This window comes from Aspergillus flavus, chromosome 7, assembly GCF_009017415.1.
Source record: "Aspergillus flavus chromosome 7, complete sequence".
NCBI classification, from domain to species: Eukaryota; Fungi; Ascomycota; class Eurotiomycetes; order Eurotiales; family Aspergillaceae; genus Aspergillus; species Aspergillus flavus.
In genome coordinates, this window is record NC_092404.1 from 2,514,149 (window position 1) to 2,532,350 (window position 18,202).

At 46.4% G+C, this 18,202-nt stretch overlaps 10 protein-coding genes across 10 annotated transcripts; 6 read left to right on the forward strand and 4 right to left on the reverse strand.

The window, feature by feature from the left end:
- The first annotated feature begins 561 nt into the window (after positions 1-561).
- Positions 562-2,821, forward strand: F9C07_2281163 (putative cystathionine beta-synthase). The gene is made up of 4 exons (XM_041294915.2): positions 562-990; positions 1,052-1,086; positions 1,146-1,822; positions 1,877-2,821. The coding sequence occupies exons 1-4, from the start codon at positions 731-733 to the stop codon at positions 2,492-2,494; spliced, it is 1,590 nt and encodes a 529-aa protein (XP_041150583.1). The 5' UTR covers positions 562-730; the 3' UTR covers positions 2,495-2,821.
- Positions 2,822-5,708, forward strand: F9C07_2146623 (short chain dehydrogenase/reductase). The gene is made up of 6 exons (XM_071509205.1): positions 2,822-2,962; positions 3,064-3,088; positions 3,153-3,392; positions 3,520-4,136; positions 4,243-5,244; positions 5,343-5,708. The coding sequence occupies exons 1-5, from the start codon at positions 2,885-2,887 to the stop codon at positions 4,315-4,317; spliced, it is 1,035 nt and encodes a 344-aa protein (XP_071367090.1). The 5' UTR covers positions 2,822-2,884; the 3' UTR covers positions 4,318-5,244; positions 5,343-5,708.
- Positions 4,495-5,555, reverse strand: F9C07_6053 (putative SRP receptor beta subunit; the record flags this gene model as incomplete). The annotated part of the gene is made up of 2 exons (XM_041294928.1): positions 4,495-5,244; positions 5,343-5,555. 2 exons carry the CDS (start codon positions 5,553-5,555, stop codon positions 4,495-4,497), a joined length of 963 nt encoding a protein of 320 aa, XP_041150585.1.
- Positions 5,709-6,174: 466 nt separating the features above from the next.
- On the forward strand, positions 6,175-7,136 carry F9C07_6054 (putative beta-1,6-glucan biosynthesis protein; the record flags this gene model as incomplete). Its single annotated transcript, XM_041294916.1, has 4 exons — positions 6,175-6,387; positions 6,464-6,564; positions 6,629-7,010; positions 7,071-7,136. 4 exons carry the CDS (start codon positions 6,175-6,177, stop codon positions 7,134-7,136), a joined length of 762 nt encoding a protein of 253 aa, XP_041150586.1.
- Positions 7,137-7,541: 405 nt separating this feature from the next.
- On the reverse strand, positions 7,542-9,034 carry F9C07_2063342 (gamma-glutamyl kinase; the record flags this gene model as incomplete). Its single annotated transcript, XM_041294929.1, has 5 exons — positions 7,542-8,360; positions 8,421-8,516; positions 8,572-8,682; positions 8,742-8,929; positions 8,998-9,034. The coding sequence occupies 5 exons, from the start codon at positions 9,032-9,034 to the stop codon at positions 7,542-7,544; spliced, it is 1,251 nt and encodes a 416-aa protein (XP_041150587.1).
- A 172-nt stretch (positions 9,035-9,206) lies between these two features.
- Positions 9,207-10,269, forward strand: F9C07_2146643 (putative Ku70-binding protein). The gene is made up of 3 exons (XM_071509206.1): positions 9,207-9,546; positions 9,619-9,878; positions 9,928-10,269. The coding sequence occupies exons 1-3, from the start codon at positions 9,300-9,302 to the stop codon at positions 10,153-10,155; spliced, it is 735 nt and encodes a 244-aa protein (XP_071367091.1). The 5' UTR covers positions 9,207-9,299; the 3' UTR covers positions 10,156-10,269.
- Positions 10,270-11,973, reverse strand: F9C07_2281168 (putative serine/threonine protein kinase). The gene is made up of 3 exons (XM_041294930.2): positions 11,603-11,973; positions 10,590-11,540; positions 10,270-10,531 (listed from the first exon to the last, which is right to left on the reverse strand). Exons 1-3 carry the CDS (start codon positions 11,696-11,698, stop codon positions 10,397-10,399), a joined length of 1,182 nt encoding a protein of 393 aa, XP_041150589.1. The 5' UTR covers positions 11,699-11,973; the 3' UTR covers positions 10,270-10,396.
- F9C07_2281169 (type 2A phosphatase activator tip41) lies at positions 11,974-13,625 on the forward strand. Its single transcript, XM_041294918.2, has 3 exons — positions 11,974-12,371; positions 12,430-12,820; positions 12,923-13,625. Exons 1-3 carry the CDS (start codon positions 12,037-12,039, stop codon positions 13,034-13,036), a joined length of 840 nt encoding a protein of 279 aa, XP_041150590.1. The 5' UTR covers positions 11,974-12,036; the 3' UTR covers positions 13,037-13,625.
- On the reverse strand, positions 13,626-17,637 carry F9C07_2281170 (leukotriene A-4 hydrolase; the record flags this gene model as incomplete). Its single annotated transcript, XM_071510484.1, has 12 exons — positions 13,626-13,759; positions 13,818-14,211; positions 14,274-15,244; positions 15,299-15,786; positions 15,835-16,063; positions 16,116-16,129; positions 16,197-16,322; positions 16,383-16,502; positions 16,558-16,675; positions 16,733-16,955; positions 17,035-17,119; positions 17,179-17,637. 10 exons carry the CDS (start codon positions 17,635-17,637, stop codon positions 15,118-15,120), a joined length of 1,989 nt encoding a protein of 662 aa, XP_071367093.1. The 3' UTR covers positions 13,626-13,759; positions 13,818-14,211; positions 14,274-15,117.
- Positions 13,630-14,888, forward strand: F9C07_6059 (ubiquinol-cytochrome C chaperone-domain-containing protein). The gene is made up of 3 exons (XM_071511426.1): positions 13,630-13,759; positions 13,818-14,211; positions 14,274-14,888. The coding sequence occupies exons 1-3, from the start codon at positions 13,691-13,693 to the stop codon at positions 14,789-14,791; spliced, it is 981 nt and encodes a 326-aa protein (XP_071367092.1). The 5' UTR covers positions 13,630-13,690; the 3' UTR covers positions 14,792-14,888.
- Positions 17,638-18,202: the final 565 nt, after the last annotated feature.

An 18,202-nucleotide genomic window follows, 5' to 3' on the forward strand; every position in this document is an offset into this window, starting at 1 on the left:
TACTGAACATAAAATAAGCAGCAAGGAAATTTTGCATTTTCCAATATTTTACTAACTCCAAGTGGCATGTCATGTACTAGTAGGCGGACAAACATCTAGGAGTGTAATCCCTTCTTTCGCTGTTCAATAATTTGCAGTATAGATTGGTTAAAAAACTGGAAACAGCTATGTATATGAATATATGAATCATATAACTAGTATTTATCTAGATTCTATCTACGAAGTCAGATTCTTGGAAGGAGGGACGGTCTGGACCAAGCTTAATTTTAACCTTCTAAACAAGCATGGTGGGTAACGAATCACGATTGGTCACGCCGGACAGATAGAAATTGACCTAGGAGGTGTAAAGGAGATCAACTAGTACAGATAAAATGCTACTGCTAGATATGCGATATACTAAGTACAGTACTACTCACACCACAAGACACATCATGAATTTGTCTATAATATCACTGGATCAACAATGTATGGAGAGAAAACAATGTTACTAATAGCATATCATATGAGAAGAACCACTACGTTCTTCAAATGTGGCGGCAACGGTTACCTTCGGGTGGGGTGTGTAACATCTTACGAGATTTTTTTCCTTTTCCTTGTTGAACCTTTCCCTCATTTTAACGCTTCTTTCCCTTTCCCTTTTTACCCTCCTTTACTTTCTTTTCCTTCTTGTTTTCTCCCTTTCTCTCTGGCTTGAATTCGTTTGCTAGACGTTGTTCAAATCTCCATCAAAATGTCCTGCATTACCACGCCAGCCATTCCTCCGGTGGCTCTTGAATCAATCACTCAACACATTGGTAACACGCCCCTCGTGCGCTTGAACAGACTTCCACGTAGCCTTGGGATTGAGGCAACTGTCTATGCGAAATTGGAATATTTCAATGCTGGAGGAAGTGTAAAAGATAGGATTGCTCTGCGCATGATCGAAGAGGCCGAACGATCAGGGCGCATAAAGCCTGGTGATACTCTCATCGAACCCACTAGCGGTAACACGTATGCCTATCAACAAACTTGTTGGTTCCTATATAACATTTTTTGCTAATCGCTAAATCAGTGGAATTGGTTTGGCGCTCGTCGGCGCTGTAAAGGGTAGGCCATCGTCTGCTGAATGATATATGCTGGATTGTTAACTCGGTGGATTATGGCAGGATACAAGACCATAATTACTCTCCCGGAGAAGATGTCAGCTGAGAAGGTGGCTGTACTGAAAGCGTTGAATGCAACTATCATCCGCACTCCTAATGAAGCGGCGTATGATTCACCGGAATCTCACATCGGTGTCGCCAAGCGTCTTGAGAAGGAACTCCCGAACGCGCACATCCTGGACCAATATGGTAACGAAAACAACCCGCTGGCCCACGAATTGGGTACAGCGGAAGAAGTCTGGACGCAGACCAAGGGCCAAATTAAGGCTATCGTCGCCGGTGCAGGAACTGGTGGAACAATCACTGGACTGTCTCGGGGCCTGAAGAAGCATAACCCCGCTATCAAGGTTATTGCGGCTGATCCCCATGGTTCCATCTTAGCTTTGCCGCCTTCACTAAATGAAGATCATGTAAACGAACCATACAAGGTCGAAGGAATTGGATATGATTTCATTCCCCAAGTGCTCGACCAGCAGGCCGTGGACCAGTGGTACAAAACTGGAGATAAGGATTCATTCCAGTACGCTCGGCGGTTAATTGCTGAAGAGGGCCTCCTTGTAGGAGGAAGCAGTGGGAGCGCCATATCGGCTCTGGCGCAAGCGGCAAAGGACTACAACTTCGGGAAGGATGATGTGGTTGTTGTCATTTTGCCTGATAGCATCAGAAGCTATTTGACTAAGGTCATTGAACTTCCTAATGGCTGGTTGAGGACTTGTTGCGCTAACTAATATCAGTTTGCTGACGATGACTGGCTTGCTGCTAATGGACTTTTGACATCGCCTCCGGTCGAAACTGCGGACCTGCCCTCAACACTGCAGCCACACGAACAAAAGGATGCCTTCGCTGGATCAAGGGTCAGGTCGCTGAGGTTGAAGCCTATTACAACCGTCCAGTCCAATACCCCTTGTGAAACTGCCATCGAAATGATGCGAGACCGCGGATTCGACCAACTACCAGTGCTTGCACCTTCTGGCAAGAAGCTCGTAGGACTAGTGACTCTAGGGAATGTTCTAAGTCGACTCACCCACGGACGTGCTACTGGGAAGAGCCCTGTGTCAGATGTTATGTTCAACTTCAGTAAAATCTCCGAGGTGGTCACTGACCCAAGAGATATGGGATTGACCAGTGCGACGCTAGGAAAAGCGGATAACTCGGAGTCCCGGATTAAAGACCGGAAATTTGTGGAGATTACTATGGACACGCCTCTCGGCGTATTGAATCGCTTCTTCGAATGGAACAGTGCTGCGGTCGTTACTGAGAGGGATGAACAAGGAGTGATGAGACCAGTGGCAGTTGCAACAAAGGTCGATCTACTTACATGGATGCTTCATCAGAAGGACGAATCGACATGATACAGTTTCTCCTCGAGCTATGCATATTAGTATACTTTGAAGCGCGAGACTAGAAATTGTCAATGCTACTTTTTCTTATGTTCTGTATTTTCCTTCTTTGCTTCTTCACGCCAAATATAATGTCTTATTCTATCGCATGTGGTGTCATCTATGCGACTAATAGAGGAAATATCTTACGAAGGGTGGTTCAGTACCATACTTCATTTCAACCAGGCAAATTATCTAATCCGTCTTACATTACCTATTCGCCTGGTAGTGATAGAATGGTGACCTCAATGGCAAGACCCTGGACTTTTATTTATGTATATCTGACGTATGGTATTGATCCCGGTATATTAACCGTGGATCTAACTTTGGTTTTTGCACAGCCGCCCATCCCTACCTCACAAAATGTCTGGCTTTTTTACTTATCGGCAATTCTCCCTATATGACACCCCCTCCTTGGCCAACCAAGTGGCCGTTGTAACGGTAAGTGTGAAGACCAGTCCAACATACAACTCGCTCGGCCCCCTTGGCTCAGGGCGGGAAGCGTATCCACGGCGCTCAACGCTGACCACTTTCTTATCTAGGGTGGTCAAGCAGGCATAGGAAAGGGCAAGCAATAGCCTTTTTCAGTATTTGCTACATCCACTAACTAGAGTTGCGAATGTCAATCTAGAGATCACTGCGCAGCTCCTTCTGCATGGAATTGAGACGGTTTACGTACTTGCCCGAAGCCATGATAAGTATATACGAGCGCAGGAGGAATGGCAGCGTCGTATTGGTGGTTCCCTGGGGAAGGGTGATACGAGAGTCCAGTTCATCCAATGCGACCTCGCAGATATAGTGGCTGCCAAGAGTGCAGCCAATGAACTCAAGCACAAAACTGACAGGCTTGATATCATGATTTGCAATGCTGGTACGTCTGGCGCTTCACTGTTCCTTTGCCCCCTCCCCTTCTCCTCTAATCGATGAAAAATACACCGTCTCTCTGTAAGCGACCATATATAATAGACCATTTGTTGATGTTCCAACACCCGCGAAAGCCATTGGTGTATCAACCAACTATGAACGGTCGCCGCAGGGTATTGAACAGGTATTTGCTTCGAACTGCGTTGGCCATCAGGTGTTGGCAACCAATCTGCTGCCCCTCATGAAGCGTACTATCAACCAAGGCAAGGCTAGCAATGGGCGAATTGCGGTAGCTAGTTCGTCTATGCACGTATTTTGCCGTGAACTTAACCTCGACCTTCTCACATCACCCACTCGTCTTAAGCCTGCATATATCGACGGTGTGTGGCGTTATGCTCGCGCGAAAGTAGGGAACATACTTTTTGCAAGGGAACTTAGCCTTCGGTTGATGCAGGAAGAGGATCCGGCAAGTAGCAAGATTTACGTTAATGCCTTTTTCCCAGGTAACATCGTTACCGATCAGTGGAGTGTTTGGGATGAGTATATCGGAGAAGCCCTGGGTTCCCTGTTTAGGCTCCTATTCTCAATCATTGGTCAGAGCTTGGAAGATGGTGCTGCAAATGCAATTTATTTGGCCGCGAGTCCAAAGGTAATATCAAACAGCACCCGTGGTCAGTACTTCATCCCTATCGCAAAACCGTACAAGACAACTGCCATTGCTAGCGATATGAAACTTGCTCGTGATCTTTGGGTAAGCCCTAGCCTTTTCTCTCATTACGGACGCTTCCTATTCCGCTCAGGGTGTTCCTTTCCGCATGAAAGATCACTACTTACTTGGTGACCTTTTCTACCCACAGGATTGGACAGAGGCCAAAGCAGCAGAGGCTCTAGGCCCCGAAGAACAAGCTAAAACCCGTACCGTCGATGGTTAAAGGTCATATTGATATCAAAGTCATTTCTCTTGATCATTATAGCAGCATCCTAAGGTTAATACCCGGGTGCGCTAGCCTAGTTTGTTCTTTACTTGTGTAGCTGTGTAGCATAGAAACCGTTCGCGCATTTCAGATCGAGAACATTTTGTAAAGTCGTAACAAAGGCGACAGCTTCGGTCACAGACACTGGCCAATCCACTCTTCCCACTTCCTGACACCAGACCCGAGATCACTCCCCTCATCACCCTTAACAGCGCCGCCGACAACATCAACTCTCACGCCGACTTCGTCTTCCAAGAGCTTGAAGCTGAATGTATCCTGCGCATCACTGCTACCCAGAATATCATCATCACCGTCGCCCATACTAGCATCAACGCTGGCATCCATGAGACTCTTGCTCTTGAACTTGCGTATTTTATCGATCTCAGCTTCTAACTTCTCCCGCACAGAACCAGGGGGCAGAGCTGTGAAAAGATCTTGCTTGTTGGCAGCCACAAGGATAGGGATCTCCGAGGCCACCTTAAGAGACGACTTGCCTTTATTCAATGCCCGTTTTTGAAGAATAAGGAGGACGTCGTACAGATACGAGGCTGTATCGCGTAACACTTCAACATCAGAGAGAGCGGCGGTGTCAACAGTGAAGATGACCCCACGTAGTTTGGATTTCGAGTCTTTCGAGTCTGACATGGAGGAAAGTTGCGAGATACCGTGAGGTCCCCGTATTTTGCCATGGCCAGGGGTATCTCTCACACGGTATTTGACAGGGTTTTTGGATGTGTCCTTCAAGGATGGATCATTGACCGACCGGTAGCGATTTGAGGCAGTGGGAACGGAGGCGGGAAGGCTGACGGTTGTTAGAATTGACGTCTGAGAAGTATGCGTGAGCTGAGTCTGCTTCTTCGCAAGAGGCGACGATTTCGCTTCAAGCTATCAAAGTCACAGGATAACATGTCAGCACCCGCTTTCACCACCCACAGGTCTTTCGATGGAGTTGGGGACGTGGATAATAAGCTGGATAGGCTTACCAGGGACAAGAAAGCAGTTTTGCCTGCTCCGCTGGGTCCAAGTAGTAAGAAGTTGCTAGATGGCGGCGAGGCAACTGTTTGATAGAAAATCAGGTGCAGCAGTACTGGCAGCCCGAATGCAATAAATGCGGTAATAGCGATAGCGATGGGATTTCCATCGAGCAGACTAGTAGCAATGCCGCCGATTGATCTCCAATCTGCGTGACTCCCCATCTCGATAGATAGGAAGGATGATGGGACCGACCTGAGAAGTACCTCCAACAAGACAGTTGAGGAATAACCAGATTATAGAGAGCCAAGCTAGAATGGTGGATTGGTAGTAGTAAAGGCAGTAAATTAATGTTATTTCCCGGAGGTTAGCTAATAAGTTAACTACATAGGTAAGTTAAATCGTCGAATTATTTACCGGCTGCTGCAGACATAATTCCGTACATCATGCCACCGCCATTGGAGTATTATAGATTCTTCATTTAAAACATGGAAACGCCTGGTAAAAATTCGCGTGGCTAGATTCCGGTTTTACTACCTGTACAGTACAGGACGTACTAACTTACCACCATCGTATGTATTATACTGTAATATAGATAAGTTTATGTATGTATATTACATTACGTGGTCTCCTGTGATCGAGCATTGAAATTCAATCAATCCAGTCTCACATACCTCCGGTTCGCAGGGATGGCGGTAGGGTTAGTGATCTGTTGGTAATTGTCGTACGCGAGATCAAGAGCGGGATTTCTTACATTCACTCATTCTTCCTGTCCATCCTTTGCCGCTCCTTTGATGGTTCCCTATCGCTCAATCGAATGATTTTAGGAATCCGTAATCCAGTATGAGACTCATATGCTCGTTACCTGTGGTCCTCCCTCTATTCTCGACAGCGCTGGCAGATGTCGAGTTCATAGCGCCAGCGCGTGGCACAATAATGAAGGCCGGGGATGTAGTAACAGCACACTGGAAGGACTCTGGCGAGTCTCCTCGCATTTCCGAACTTGTACAGTACGACCTTTATCTTTGTGCTGGCGGAGACACATTAGGGTCCCAGGTGAGTTTGTTCAACAGCCAACACCTCGTCTCCAAAAGCTACTGAACCTTCCACTGACCACGACGGCCTATTATAGGAGAACCTGGCTATCCTTATCAAAGATGGTGTCTTTGCCCGCGGCAACTCTGTTTCTTTCAAGATTGATCCAGCAGTTGGCGGCAACGAACCAAACGCATAGTAAGAATAAAGCCTACCCCCGGAACTCGCCAGCTCATCTATTTACAATGGTTCTTGTCTGCAGCTTCCTGAAAATGGTTGCATCTGGTCCCGACGCCCATGTAATCAATTTCTCCGATCGTTTCACGCTCACAGACATGGCTGGCGCTTTCTCGTCGAATTTGGAGGATGGCATTGGTTTGCTTAGCGAAGGCCATGGGCAACAGGAACTGCGTAGAAGGCAAGCTGCTGGAGCTTATACTATCCCATACCAATTGCAGACCGGGCCTACAAGATATGCGCCTATGGCTAAAAAGCCTGGGTCGACAATTCCAGCGGATAAGTCGCCAACTCCCCAATTCCCGACTAGCGCATACGAGATTGCTACTGCATACCTTTCTGCACCTACAATTCAGACTACCGTGTCGGCTTCTTTAACGTACTCTGTTTCCAGTATCGAGAATACTGTATGTATCGCAAGGCTTGATCCCTTGGGTCGACATTCCAGTAACTGACCAGCTGTATAGGCATCCCCTGCACCACATCCTCATGATAAGAAGATGAAGAGGTTTTTGGAGAGGTGGAAGGATTGAACACCAGCAGTACATATGGAGTTGCAGGGCCAGACTAGTGGGGGCGTGACTGTGGGTTATCAACTGTCTGGCTGTTCATGTGTTTTGCATTGGTTTGGGTTTGGTTGGCTTCCCTGTGGCGTTCAGACAGCTGCGTTCGGTGCCTGGTTTGTATTTAATTGTGTGGGTTTGGGTTGATTGAATACGGTATTCCTATAATATCTATGAGAACCGCAACGCTCATCGAAGCTCAGTGCTCATCTATATGCAGCGCTGTTGTAAGCATAAATCTTGAAAGAAATTTAGGTATCACACTATTGTCCTAGGATAGCAAAATCGCCCTTCATGGCACAATATGCAGGGTAGAAAGTCGTGGTACGAAAGCTAGGCAAAGCAGCTATTTCATTTACCTAAACCAACGGTTGGCTACCGCCATGAAGGATCGTCCTGTTGAAAGAAGGAGATATTTTCTCGAAGAGCGACATATTCACTATCTGCGTATCCAAGCAAAGTCTGAATTTGAGTACTCCTGTGCCCTTTGATGCGCTCGATTTCGAGGCTGCCGTAGTTGACCAATGCACGCCCAACCTCTTTAGGCTCCTGGCCGTGGTGGAGAAAATCGCCATTCAATGAATCAGGGGAGAGTCTCTGTACTACAACTAGACGTACTGCCTCCTGTTGCGCAAAATGACCATCCACACCGACAACACCCGCTGGTAGGAGACTGGCTTTCTTCTGGAGGGCACTGTATGCGCCGTGGTCAATGAATATGGTTCCATGGGGCTTCAGACCGTGGAGCAGCCAGAATGTCCTGGATTGAACCGGATGGTCAGAAGGGAGGAAGCGTGTATGCAGAGGGGGTGCTTCAGTGACTGTTCCATTCATTGTTGTGGTTGTATGGGTATGTTCTTCTTGCTTAACCTGCTGGAGATATTTTACAATCTCATGAACGTTTCCAGGTTTCGAGCTCTTGGTGATAATCGTCGTTACGCCAGCGCTAGTTCCTAATTTTGCAGCAACAATTTTGGTGCTCATACCCCCAGTCCCAAGGGAGGATCCAGCTGAGGACACATCGGCTTCCAACGAGGATATATCTGAGACAACTTCGATGGGTCTTGCATTTGGGTTGTGGCGTGGATTAGCAGTATAAAGGCAGTCAACATCCGTCATCAGAAAAAGGTAGTCGGCCTTGACCATGGCGGCTGTTATGGCCGACAGTGTATCGTTATCACCAAATTTGATTTCCTAGACAAAACATGTGATTAGGTTCCATTACATTGATATAATACTGGGCTAATGTCTTACCGAAACGGCTATAGTATCGTTTTCATTGACAATAGGGATCACGCCCATATCAAAAAGCTGTGAAAAAGTATTTTGGGCGTTGACATATTGCGTTCTCTTGGTATAAGTTAGACGTCGCTTACCATATCATTTATGAGCACTTAGACCTTACATCTGCTATGTCGTTCCTAGTCAAGAGAATCTGAGCCACTGGTAAACGAAGGTGTGAAAATAAACCATCCCAGAGACTCATGAGTCTGCATTGTCCAACAGCCGCGAGTGCCTAGTATATAGTATGAGTGAATGTTTCCAGACTGACACAGCCTGTGTAATTGTCCATACCTGAATGCGAGGCAAATTCTTGGGCCTTTCTTCCACATCCATCCTCCGCAACCCCACACCAACAGCCCCCGAGGAAACAAGAACGACATTATGGCCGTCCCGGCGAAGCTTGGCGGCGGCTTCAACTATCAGAGTGAGAATCGAAAGTATCGGCTCATGGGTGCTTTCATCTACTATGGAACTAGTCCCTGTTGGAAAAGGATGAGTTGATATTCTTTGAAATATGTGCATTGTCAAGCTGGACTGATCCCCGCACCTAATTTGATAACGATTGTGAGACGTTGAGAGGCCATGGTAACTTGGGCCTCCTAATATAGCCAATACTTAACATGCAAGAGCGCCTCTCGTACACTATATCCAAATGAGATGTTGCCTCCAGGTTTTAAGCGCCTTTTTCTGAAAACCCCGTCTTGTGCACATCAAGCAAGTCCCGGAGTCGGAGGCACTCATATATATACTGCCAATTGTTACCGCCAGTTTGTGCGGAGAGCATCGGCGAAACTCTCTTCCGCATGCTGGGCTTCAGCATGTTAAGACGTAGTGAGATTATTGGACTCGATGCTTGCTTCTTCCAAAATGCCAGAGTCACAACCGTCTAGTACCTCAGAACCTCGAGTAAGTGCTCACAATAATGGGTGTCTACCAGGGGATGACATATGGACACAATGGCGTAATATCTTTGCAATCTTGACGGGAAAAATGTCAGATGAAGGCATCGAACAGTTTCGTGTCGCAAGAGATATTCGAAATGAAGCCGCAGATTGCAAGCGTTGTGAGGATCAGCGTGATTACCTTCTGCAATGGAGTGAGTTTCTATATCCTATTTCGAGCGGCTTCTAGAAGAACGAATAGACACTAAGATATTCGCGCGCTTTAGGCCCTGTAATCCGTTATCTGAGTGACAACATTCGACAACTCGGAGGTGATCTCTCTAGCCACAATATCTACTGTCGCCGGTGTACGAATAGGAAAGCTGGAGGCTTTGACCCGGACTTTGGGATCCTGCTTTGCGCAAATGAGATGAAAGACCAAGGACATCTCGAGGACACAATGGCTCATGAAATGGTTCATGCTTATGATCACTTGAGATTTAAAGTTGACTGGGCAGATAACTTGAGACATGCGGCGTGTACTGAGGTACTAAAAACGTCAGTCCTTGACAGGGATTTTGCTGACTATAGTTCAGATACGGGCCAGCTCCCTTAGTGGGGAATGCAGATGGGCGCGGGAGTTCTTTCGACGAGGTCAATGGCGATTCACACAACAACATCAGGAATGTGTCAAAAGAAGAGCAATCTTGTCGGTGCGGGCAAGGCCTACATGCAAGGATGAAGCTCACGCCGAGAGGGTTGTAAACGAAGTTTGGGATAGTTGCTTCAGAGACACTCGGCCGTTCGACGAAATCTACCGTTGACACCATGGTTTCTCTCTAGCCTACCTCATATGAGTTACTTGTTGTTCCATTTCTCTATCCGAAAATTCCATGTATATTATGTTCGATGCAACCAGAGCGAAAATAATAATTAACACCATACTCCACACTCCCTCATAGAAGCAAATGAGCACAAGTAACTCCATAAATTAAAAGTCGACACCTTTGGGAGTTAAAAAATTCTCTGAACTCCAAAACCCCGTTAAAATGCATGGACAACGCTTCACGCTTTACCTTCCTTTGAGGAACCAGAACTCCTTTTCGTAGCTCGGTCGTCTTTAAGACAGTGCTTGAGTATCCATGGGTGTTTTTGGATTTCATCTAGCGAAATACGCTTCTCGGGATCAAGAACAAGTAACTATGAGGAGTAAGCATGTGAGCTGGCATTCAGTTACCTTCCGGAGGTTGGAACATACTCTTTTGATTAAGTCTTTTGCCTCGGGGCTCACAAAGGAAGGAACTGTCATGTCTGCTCGTGCAATCCGTCTTTGTGTCATGACAGGTGTGTCCTCGAATGGAGCCTCTCCGACCAAAAATTCGTAAGTCAGTACACCTAAGCTCCACAAATCGACTTTTTCACTGTAGTAGTTATCCTGTGAGCCTGGCTTGAGCATCTCGGGTGGTAGATAATCAAGCGTTCCGCACATTGTCTGCCTCCTGTTGTTGGGCGCATGGACACTCCACCCAAAATCACTGATCTTGATTTCACCATGGATGCCGACGAGAATATTCTCCGGCTTTATGTCACGGTGCATGACATGTTTCTTATGCAGATATTTCAAGGCAGCGGCCATCTGGGCAATATACTGAGCAGCCTTCCACTCCGGAAATCGATGTTCTTTCCTCAGGTGTTTATACAGCTCACCCCGGCCGGCAAATTCAAGGATCAGGAAAATTCGCTTGCTGTCTTGAAAGTGACCATAGAGTCGTAGAACATTCGGGTGGCGTAAGTTGCTCTGGATTTCAATCTCCCTTCGGACCTGCTTTTGCACCCCACCCTGTTGCAATTCAGACTTGTGCAAGACCTTAAGAGCACACACAAAACCGGATGATCGTTCTTTGGCTAGATAAACGCGGCCAAATTTACCCTTACCCAAGGGCTTTCCTATTTCAAACATTCCCAGATGTAGCTTCTTCGGTGCTGGTTGGTCATAAAGCGATGTTTGGTGGCGCTGGTCACCGTTCTCATCTACGTTGCGATGCGATAATGTACCCTTGGTAGGGGATGAACTGACATTTATCGAATTGACCTTGTTGTCATTCGTATTCTGCAGAGCCAGCTTGAGCAGATTCGACCGATTGGCGCTATTGTTCAATTGAGCCGTGGTCCCAAGTCCAGAAACGGAGACAGCCGTTGACAGGGAGCCCTGATTCACAATATGAGTAAGTGAACACTTCATACAATGTGCGGGGGAAAAGCAGTACTTACCTTATTCTTCGCATAGGTGCTACAGCTATTGTTTGATACATTCTCGTCCTTGACCGAAAGATGTTCGAAGCGGCTTTCCAAAGTCTTAGTGGCCATGGCTAAAATGTCGCTAAGGGCCAAGGGCTCCTAGTCTATGGGGAAGGAGGAAAGTATAGGAAGAAACAAGGCAGCTTTGTAGCACTTGTGTAGTTTACATAGACATTATCTAGGTTGCAGGGTGCTGCTGCTGTTGCAAGGAAGTTGAAGCGAATCAAATCAAGTGTCTTGGCTTTTTTGTTGATCACATCACAGTCCTTAGCACGTCACCACAGCAACGCCTCGGACTACCTTTTTTTCCGAAACCGCGGGGTTGATCACCTCCGCAAAAAGTGACATCGATAAGGATCCCTGTGAGCCAAGGCACTTTCCGCTATCTATTCATTTGCAATACTAATATGTCTTCTGAGAACTCTCGTGTGCCTTCATTCGCCATGGGGAATCCTGCTGCGGTGTTCCTCGCTGCTGAACAACCTAACACTATTTCCGTGCAAGGCTTCAAGATCACTACAGAAAAGCGGCCGATACTAAAAGCTGAACCGATTGAAGACATGACCAAAAGACTGGGAATCGCGCCGCCGGAAATGATCTTCGGTGACAACTTTGTCTCGATTCAACATGAAAAAAGCCGCTGGGGAATCAACTTCAACGCGTTTGACGCCTTGGATCGCGTGGACAAAACTGGCGCATCGATGCTCAAAGTCGCTTACTCTAAAGAGTGGCAGAGAAGCAGGTACTGAGGATCTTTTGCGTAAGGACCCCTTAGAGATAGGTTATTGACTAGTAAGCAGAGAAAAAACACATGAAGGCATCAAGGAGGTTGTGAAGCCCTTTGACTGGTCCTACACCACAGACTATACGGGCACCGTTCAGGCTGGTGGCCGGTCATTTGAACCAACGACAAAATCTATACCCTTAGAATTATTAAAACGGCCGGATCCCATACTCTTTTTCGATGAGGTCATACTATACGAAGACGAACTCGCTGATAACGGCATCACTATGCTATCCTGCAAAATTCGCGTTATGCCAGCCAGACTACTGTTATTATCAAGATTCTTCCTACGACTTGATAATGTTCTGTTTCGGCTTAGAGACACGAGGGTTTATATCGACTTTGAGAACAAAGAAGTGATCAGAGAGTTCCAGTCCAAAGAATTAGACTATGAGACAGTTCGACAGGTATTTCTTTCCCGCCAATGGAATATTTTTTTTTCTAAGAAAAAAGCGGATGGGTAGAGGTTGCGCTGTATCAAACTGAGGAGGCTAACAACTGCTTTACAGACTCTAACCACAACGAGAGATGACGTTCCTGCCGTTATGCGCGACCCTAATAGGCTGTCGGAGATTCTTCCTCTTCGTGAAAAGCGTTTAGAACGGGTCACTCTAGAAGATTAGAAAAGGCAACCATAAGGTGGCAGTAAAATCCTATCTGTGCTCGACCTCGCACACTCTCACAACGGGTGCGCTGGAGAGGACGTAACAAGGGCCAAAGGGACTACGATCCTACCGCTCTTTGACCAGCTCGGCCATCGCCGTCTTGCTGTACAACGGCCCTTACAATGCAGGCACTCTGTTACAGGAGACTGTGACTCCTAGCACCACATAACAATTGTCAGACTTCGCTGGCATCGGAGTTCGGCAATTGGGTAGTACGCTTGCTTTGGTTGGCGTCAGCACCCTGGCGGTCCTCTTCATGAAGACATGCGATTTAGCTTCCTCTGATTCGACAGTTTCATTTGTCATATCTATGATCCGGTGATAAATAGCGTCTCTCTACGATAATGTGGTCCATGTGTAGTTGGACTCGACCCTTTATTACCTAGGTACTAGTATAATACTAGTAGCTAGCCCAAGTAAAATAGGGCAGTATCCAATCGGGAAGAGCTGGGTAACTGTGTTGTCGTTACATTGTGCAGCAAACAATGCAAACACAGCTTACGTATTTATCATTTATACGGGACGGGATATTGGCAGAACGTTCTGTAAGCCCATATTTGCGACTACGCATGAGTCGGTAACGGTTGGACGCTGAGTCTTTGTTTATTAGGCATGCCTCCTGGGAAAATATACACTGCAAGACTGCGGGATCTTTGCTATCCCTGGTGCTCGAGACTTCGAGTATATTCCCCCTCCAAGAACGTGAAGTCATCGTACAGACAGGCTAAAAAATTCCCAGGTAGCCGCAATTAGATCGTCTATCTCGTCGCAACGTACTATATGCACAACATCTACTGCTCCCTATCAGGATTCCGCTCCCTGCTCAGTGATTTCCGTTCCCGCGACCCTCACAAACTGTCGCTATGCTCAACGTCATCCGCGGACAGTTGCCGCATCCCCTGGTCCTTGTTTTCAGATTCGCCGGGCTTCTTCGCAATTTTCCCGAGTGGTCATGCCCCGTCCCGGGACCACTGCTGAGACATACGTGGCGTATGGAATGACACAAAAGCTCTTCGAGGCCTGCTCTAGCCAGGCGGATTATAGTATACCACAGGCAACCCAAAAGGGAGCACAAGTCCCTAAAACTGAAGCTGGTGAAGACCTCGGAGTTGGGGAAGGATGGTGGTATGAAGGTTTGTTTCCGCAATATTGACTGACCTTGGTTAGTAAAACTAATGCGTGTGGTTAATATCAGACCTTGGCCTCATACCCACCTTCTCAACTTGGTCTCAAATTACTTTTTTGCACATGTACCTTCTGACTGTCCGCTTGCGAGTCCTACCGTCGTACGAAAGCTTTCAAACTTATTCCCGACATCTTATAGACCACTTCTCGCATAATGCTGAACATCGCATGGACGTCCTACATGGGTTCACGAGTCGTACAATCCGGAACAAGTTTCTCAAGGATCTCTTCATCCAGTGGAGAGGTGTTCTTGCAGCCTACGATGAGGGCATTGTTAAAGGAGACGCCGTACTAGGTGCCGCTATCTGGAGAAATTTATGGAAGGCAAGCCATACCGGACCAGATGGGAAGGAGCTGGACTGGACGAAAATAGCTCGGGTCGTCGCATATATGCGGCGAGTAACTTCAGAGCTTTCTCAGGTGAGCGAGGCGGATCTCATCTCCCAACTATGCCAGCAAACTGGCGACAAACCCAGCATTTTCGGATACTCTGAACTCGATAAGAGACTAGTCCAAGGCAAGCGATAATTGACTGAAGACCTTGTTTGTAATGACTTTTTTTCGCGCGCTTCTCTTCATCTTTTGTTCTAATTGAGCCTTGCTATGGCCACAATAGTATACTATTTCCTGATAAATCTATGCATATTGCATATACACGGGGGATACATGCTTCTACAAGTAGATGTTGTGATGCTTTTGACTTATGTTATACAGCATCAAAGAGACTGGCACACCTTGGGCAATAATAGAACCTTCTCAATGCAAACCCAAGCAGAATTGTTGGGATGGCAACCATAATTAGACTGGAGCACAAACAATCAAGCAAAGGTTGATTCTTAAGCCATTATCTGGAACTACTCTTCCCTTTTTCCAAAGAGGTCTTTCTCAACCATCGCGCGACAGATGGGATGATAGAAATCTTTATTTTTCTCAAAGGTCTCGATCGCAAGAGGGCGATTTACCTTTTGCAGGTTTCGGTATCTACATGACGGGGTTAGCTTAGGCAATGATTCGTGGTAGACAAGCTATACTTACAGAGGCCGTACAAATTTCATCCTACCGATTTTGCCTAATAGCTCTGCCGTCGGTTTATACACGGTATCGTCGCCGGCCCTTAATCCTACTTGGAAATAGAGATTGGAGACTTCAATGTTCTCACTCTTAGCGAGACTGTAGACTTCACCCAGAACTCTCGACAGTTCAGGGGTAAGCGGCCGCTCAAACAGAAGAATTTGCTCCAAGAGGACCACGATTTGGTTTGCTGTCAGCCCCTCGATATCGCTTGTCCGAGGTTGAAAGGATGAGTCGGGAAGGGACTTCCATTTGCTAGATAGCTCATAAACGACATCAACGAGAGACGTGTCGAATTGTGGCTTCGGGGGCAAGCCAGGAGCATAGAACCATGCATCCCAATCGACATTTTTCAGGAGGTTGGAGGCTTCCAGATCATGCTGAAAAAACTCGAGCATGGTTGCCTTAAACTCATACGAATCGAGAGACTTTCCTTTGAACTTCGTAAAATACTAAAGGGTTTTAGCAAGCCGCTGTCAGGGAGAGGATTGGGGGCCTACATGAGGAATGAATCGGTCAAACTTGTCCTTTGCCAACAGATTTTCCAAGTGGAATAAGAAATTGAATCCCTTTTCGTACGGAATGCTTGAAAATGCATCGTCAGGGTCCTTCCCCTTAAGATCAGTGACTAACTTAGTAAACGGATGATCATGTCCAAAATGCTCCACAGAATCCGCAAGAGATTTCCAACCAATGATGGCCGAGAAGTGTCGATAGGCTTCACCATGTCTGCAGGCAAGATTAGCAATTTAATCCATAAGACGCTAACGTTAGAACTCACACCGCAGCTAGGATCTTTTACATGGTCAGTAGTCAGTAGTATCAAGTAAATTGACAGCGCTTGAGGGACAAACAAACTAACACGTCTCTCGAGGTAAGTAGTCCAACCTTCGTTCAACCAGAAGTGTTCCCATGAAGCATTGGTGACAAGGTTACCACTCCAGCTATGAGCGAGTTCGTGAGCAATAACATCGACATTCTCCCGATCCTGATAACTCGTGTCAGTAATCACTGACAGTTGACATTCTGGTATATCTCCGGTAAATACCTTTGAGATAATGCTGGGAGTCGCGAAGGTGAAGATTGGGTTTTCCATGCCTCCATATGGAAAGCTAGGGGGGAGAATCAGGACATTGTACTCGCCCCAGGCATAAGGATAAACGATTTTCTGTATTTAGGTCAGGGTCTAAAGTAAATTTCTTATATCTCAAAGCCGGGCGAACCTCAATTGCATGTATGAAGTTTTCAGTGTCCGCTTTAAGCTCCCACTGGCATTCACTAAGTTTGTCAGGGCTAGTTGCAACAACACTCCGGGGCCCAATTGCAGCTTCCGAGATATCACTGTAATCAACTAGTCAGTGTATAAACCAAGAGAGCAGGTATTTAGAATCTCCATACCCACTAGCCAACGCGAACAGATAACTTGGGATAGGCAATTTTTGATGAAACTGGTACAGAGTTTTACTGCCTGGTTGGGCTTTTTCTATGATGCCTCGAACAGGCAATCCACTGGCAACCACAGGGAGAGGTGAAGTAATATTGAAGTCAATAGTAGACTTGACATCTGGTGTATCCTGACACGGGAAAATTGATCGTGCATGGATAGCCTGGCACTGAGAAACTATATGAGGGCAACAAGTTAGAAACATCGAAGTTCATTGATCTTCCTCCTGGTTTCAGGACAGTAAAGGCTAGCTTACACATATATGGATGCTTCCTATTAGACGTTTGGGCTGGAGTCAGCCACTGAAGGGCAGTGCACTTTTCGGTCGTCTTAACCGAGATCTAGATGCTCCAAGTTAGATTCATATAAGAGACAATACGCAAGCCAGTAGACAATTTACTTCAACCTCGACCATTTCGTTCAACCCCACGCCCTGGTCAAGATTAATCTTCAATGCAGCACCATATGGCTCCAGTGGGGGGAGGAGCTCCCAGTGAGAAGCTTGGCCGTCGACTTTCACATCACCGATATCCACGTGGTTCGTATCCAAGATGATTTCCGTAGATCTTGCATCCGTAATGGACTTGAGCTTATGAACAACATTCCCAACAAGTTTCTTCTGTTCGAATAGAATATCGAAGGTTGCGGTTATATGGGTAGAGACCCAGTTATTATAGTTGCTCAGGGTGTTGGGATCCCGAGGTGAGTGAATAACAGTTGCCATACTACGTCTCGAAGCCTGGGCGATCCAGGGAATTCGTGTGGTAACTTCGGAGAACGGTATGAAATAGCAGCTGTGAACAACAGAGCCTCGAGGGAGCCTAGGTTTCCAGGGCTGAAATAAAGGAATACGGATCATAAACTCTTCTCCGATATTCCGAGTGTGTGATAATTGAGCTTAATGGGCGACACCGATTTAATTTCAGGTCATGGGCCGGAGTAACGTGGGGAACATCCTATATTACTATTACATAAACATACCTTAACTAACTAACTATATGTAGGTGTGTGTATGCCCATACCTATGTGCATAACGTACAGAGTACGTCCTTCGGTACATATGTACAGTCAGATGCCTATACATAAAATGGATGCTTTTCTCAAGAAGCTAATGTATATAAATACCGACTAGGTACTGCTGCTAATTACCACTACCAGCAGCATATGACCCCATTGCTTTTGTATAGCTTTGCTTAGTAATTAACTTACTATGATGGCCTCATAATCGGTGACCTGCAAAATCGGTACACGGACAAATCAGCTATGGTATCAATACTGGTATGTACTAATACTGTAAACTAGGTGAAGTCTCCCGCTCTTTACAGCACGTTATATTATCTCAAACTTGGAGATTGATTGACGCGTCGATCTTACTACTGTATTATCGACGTCTAATCAACTTATTGTCGCTCCATAGTTCTAAT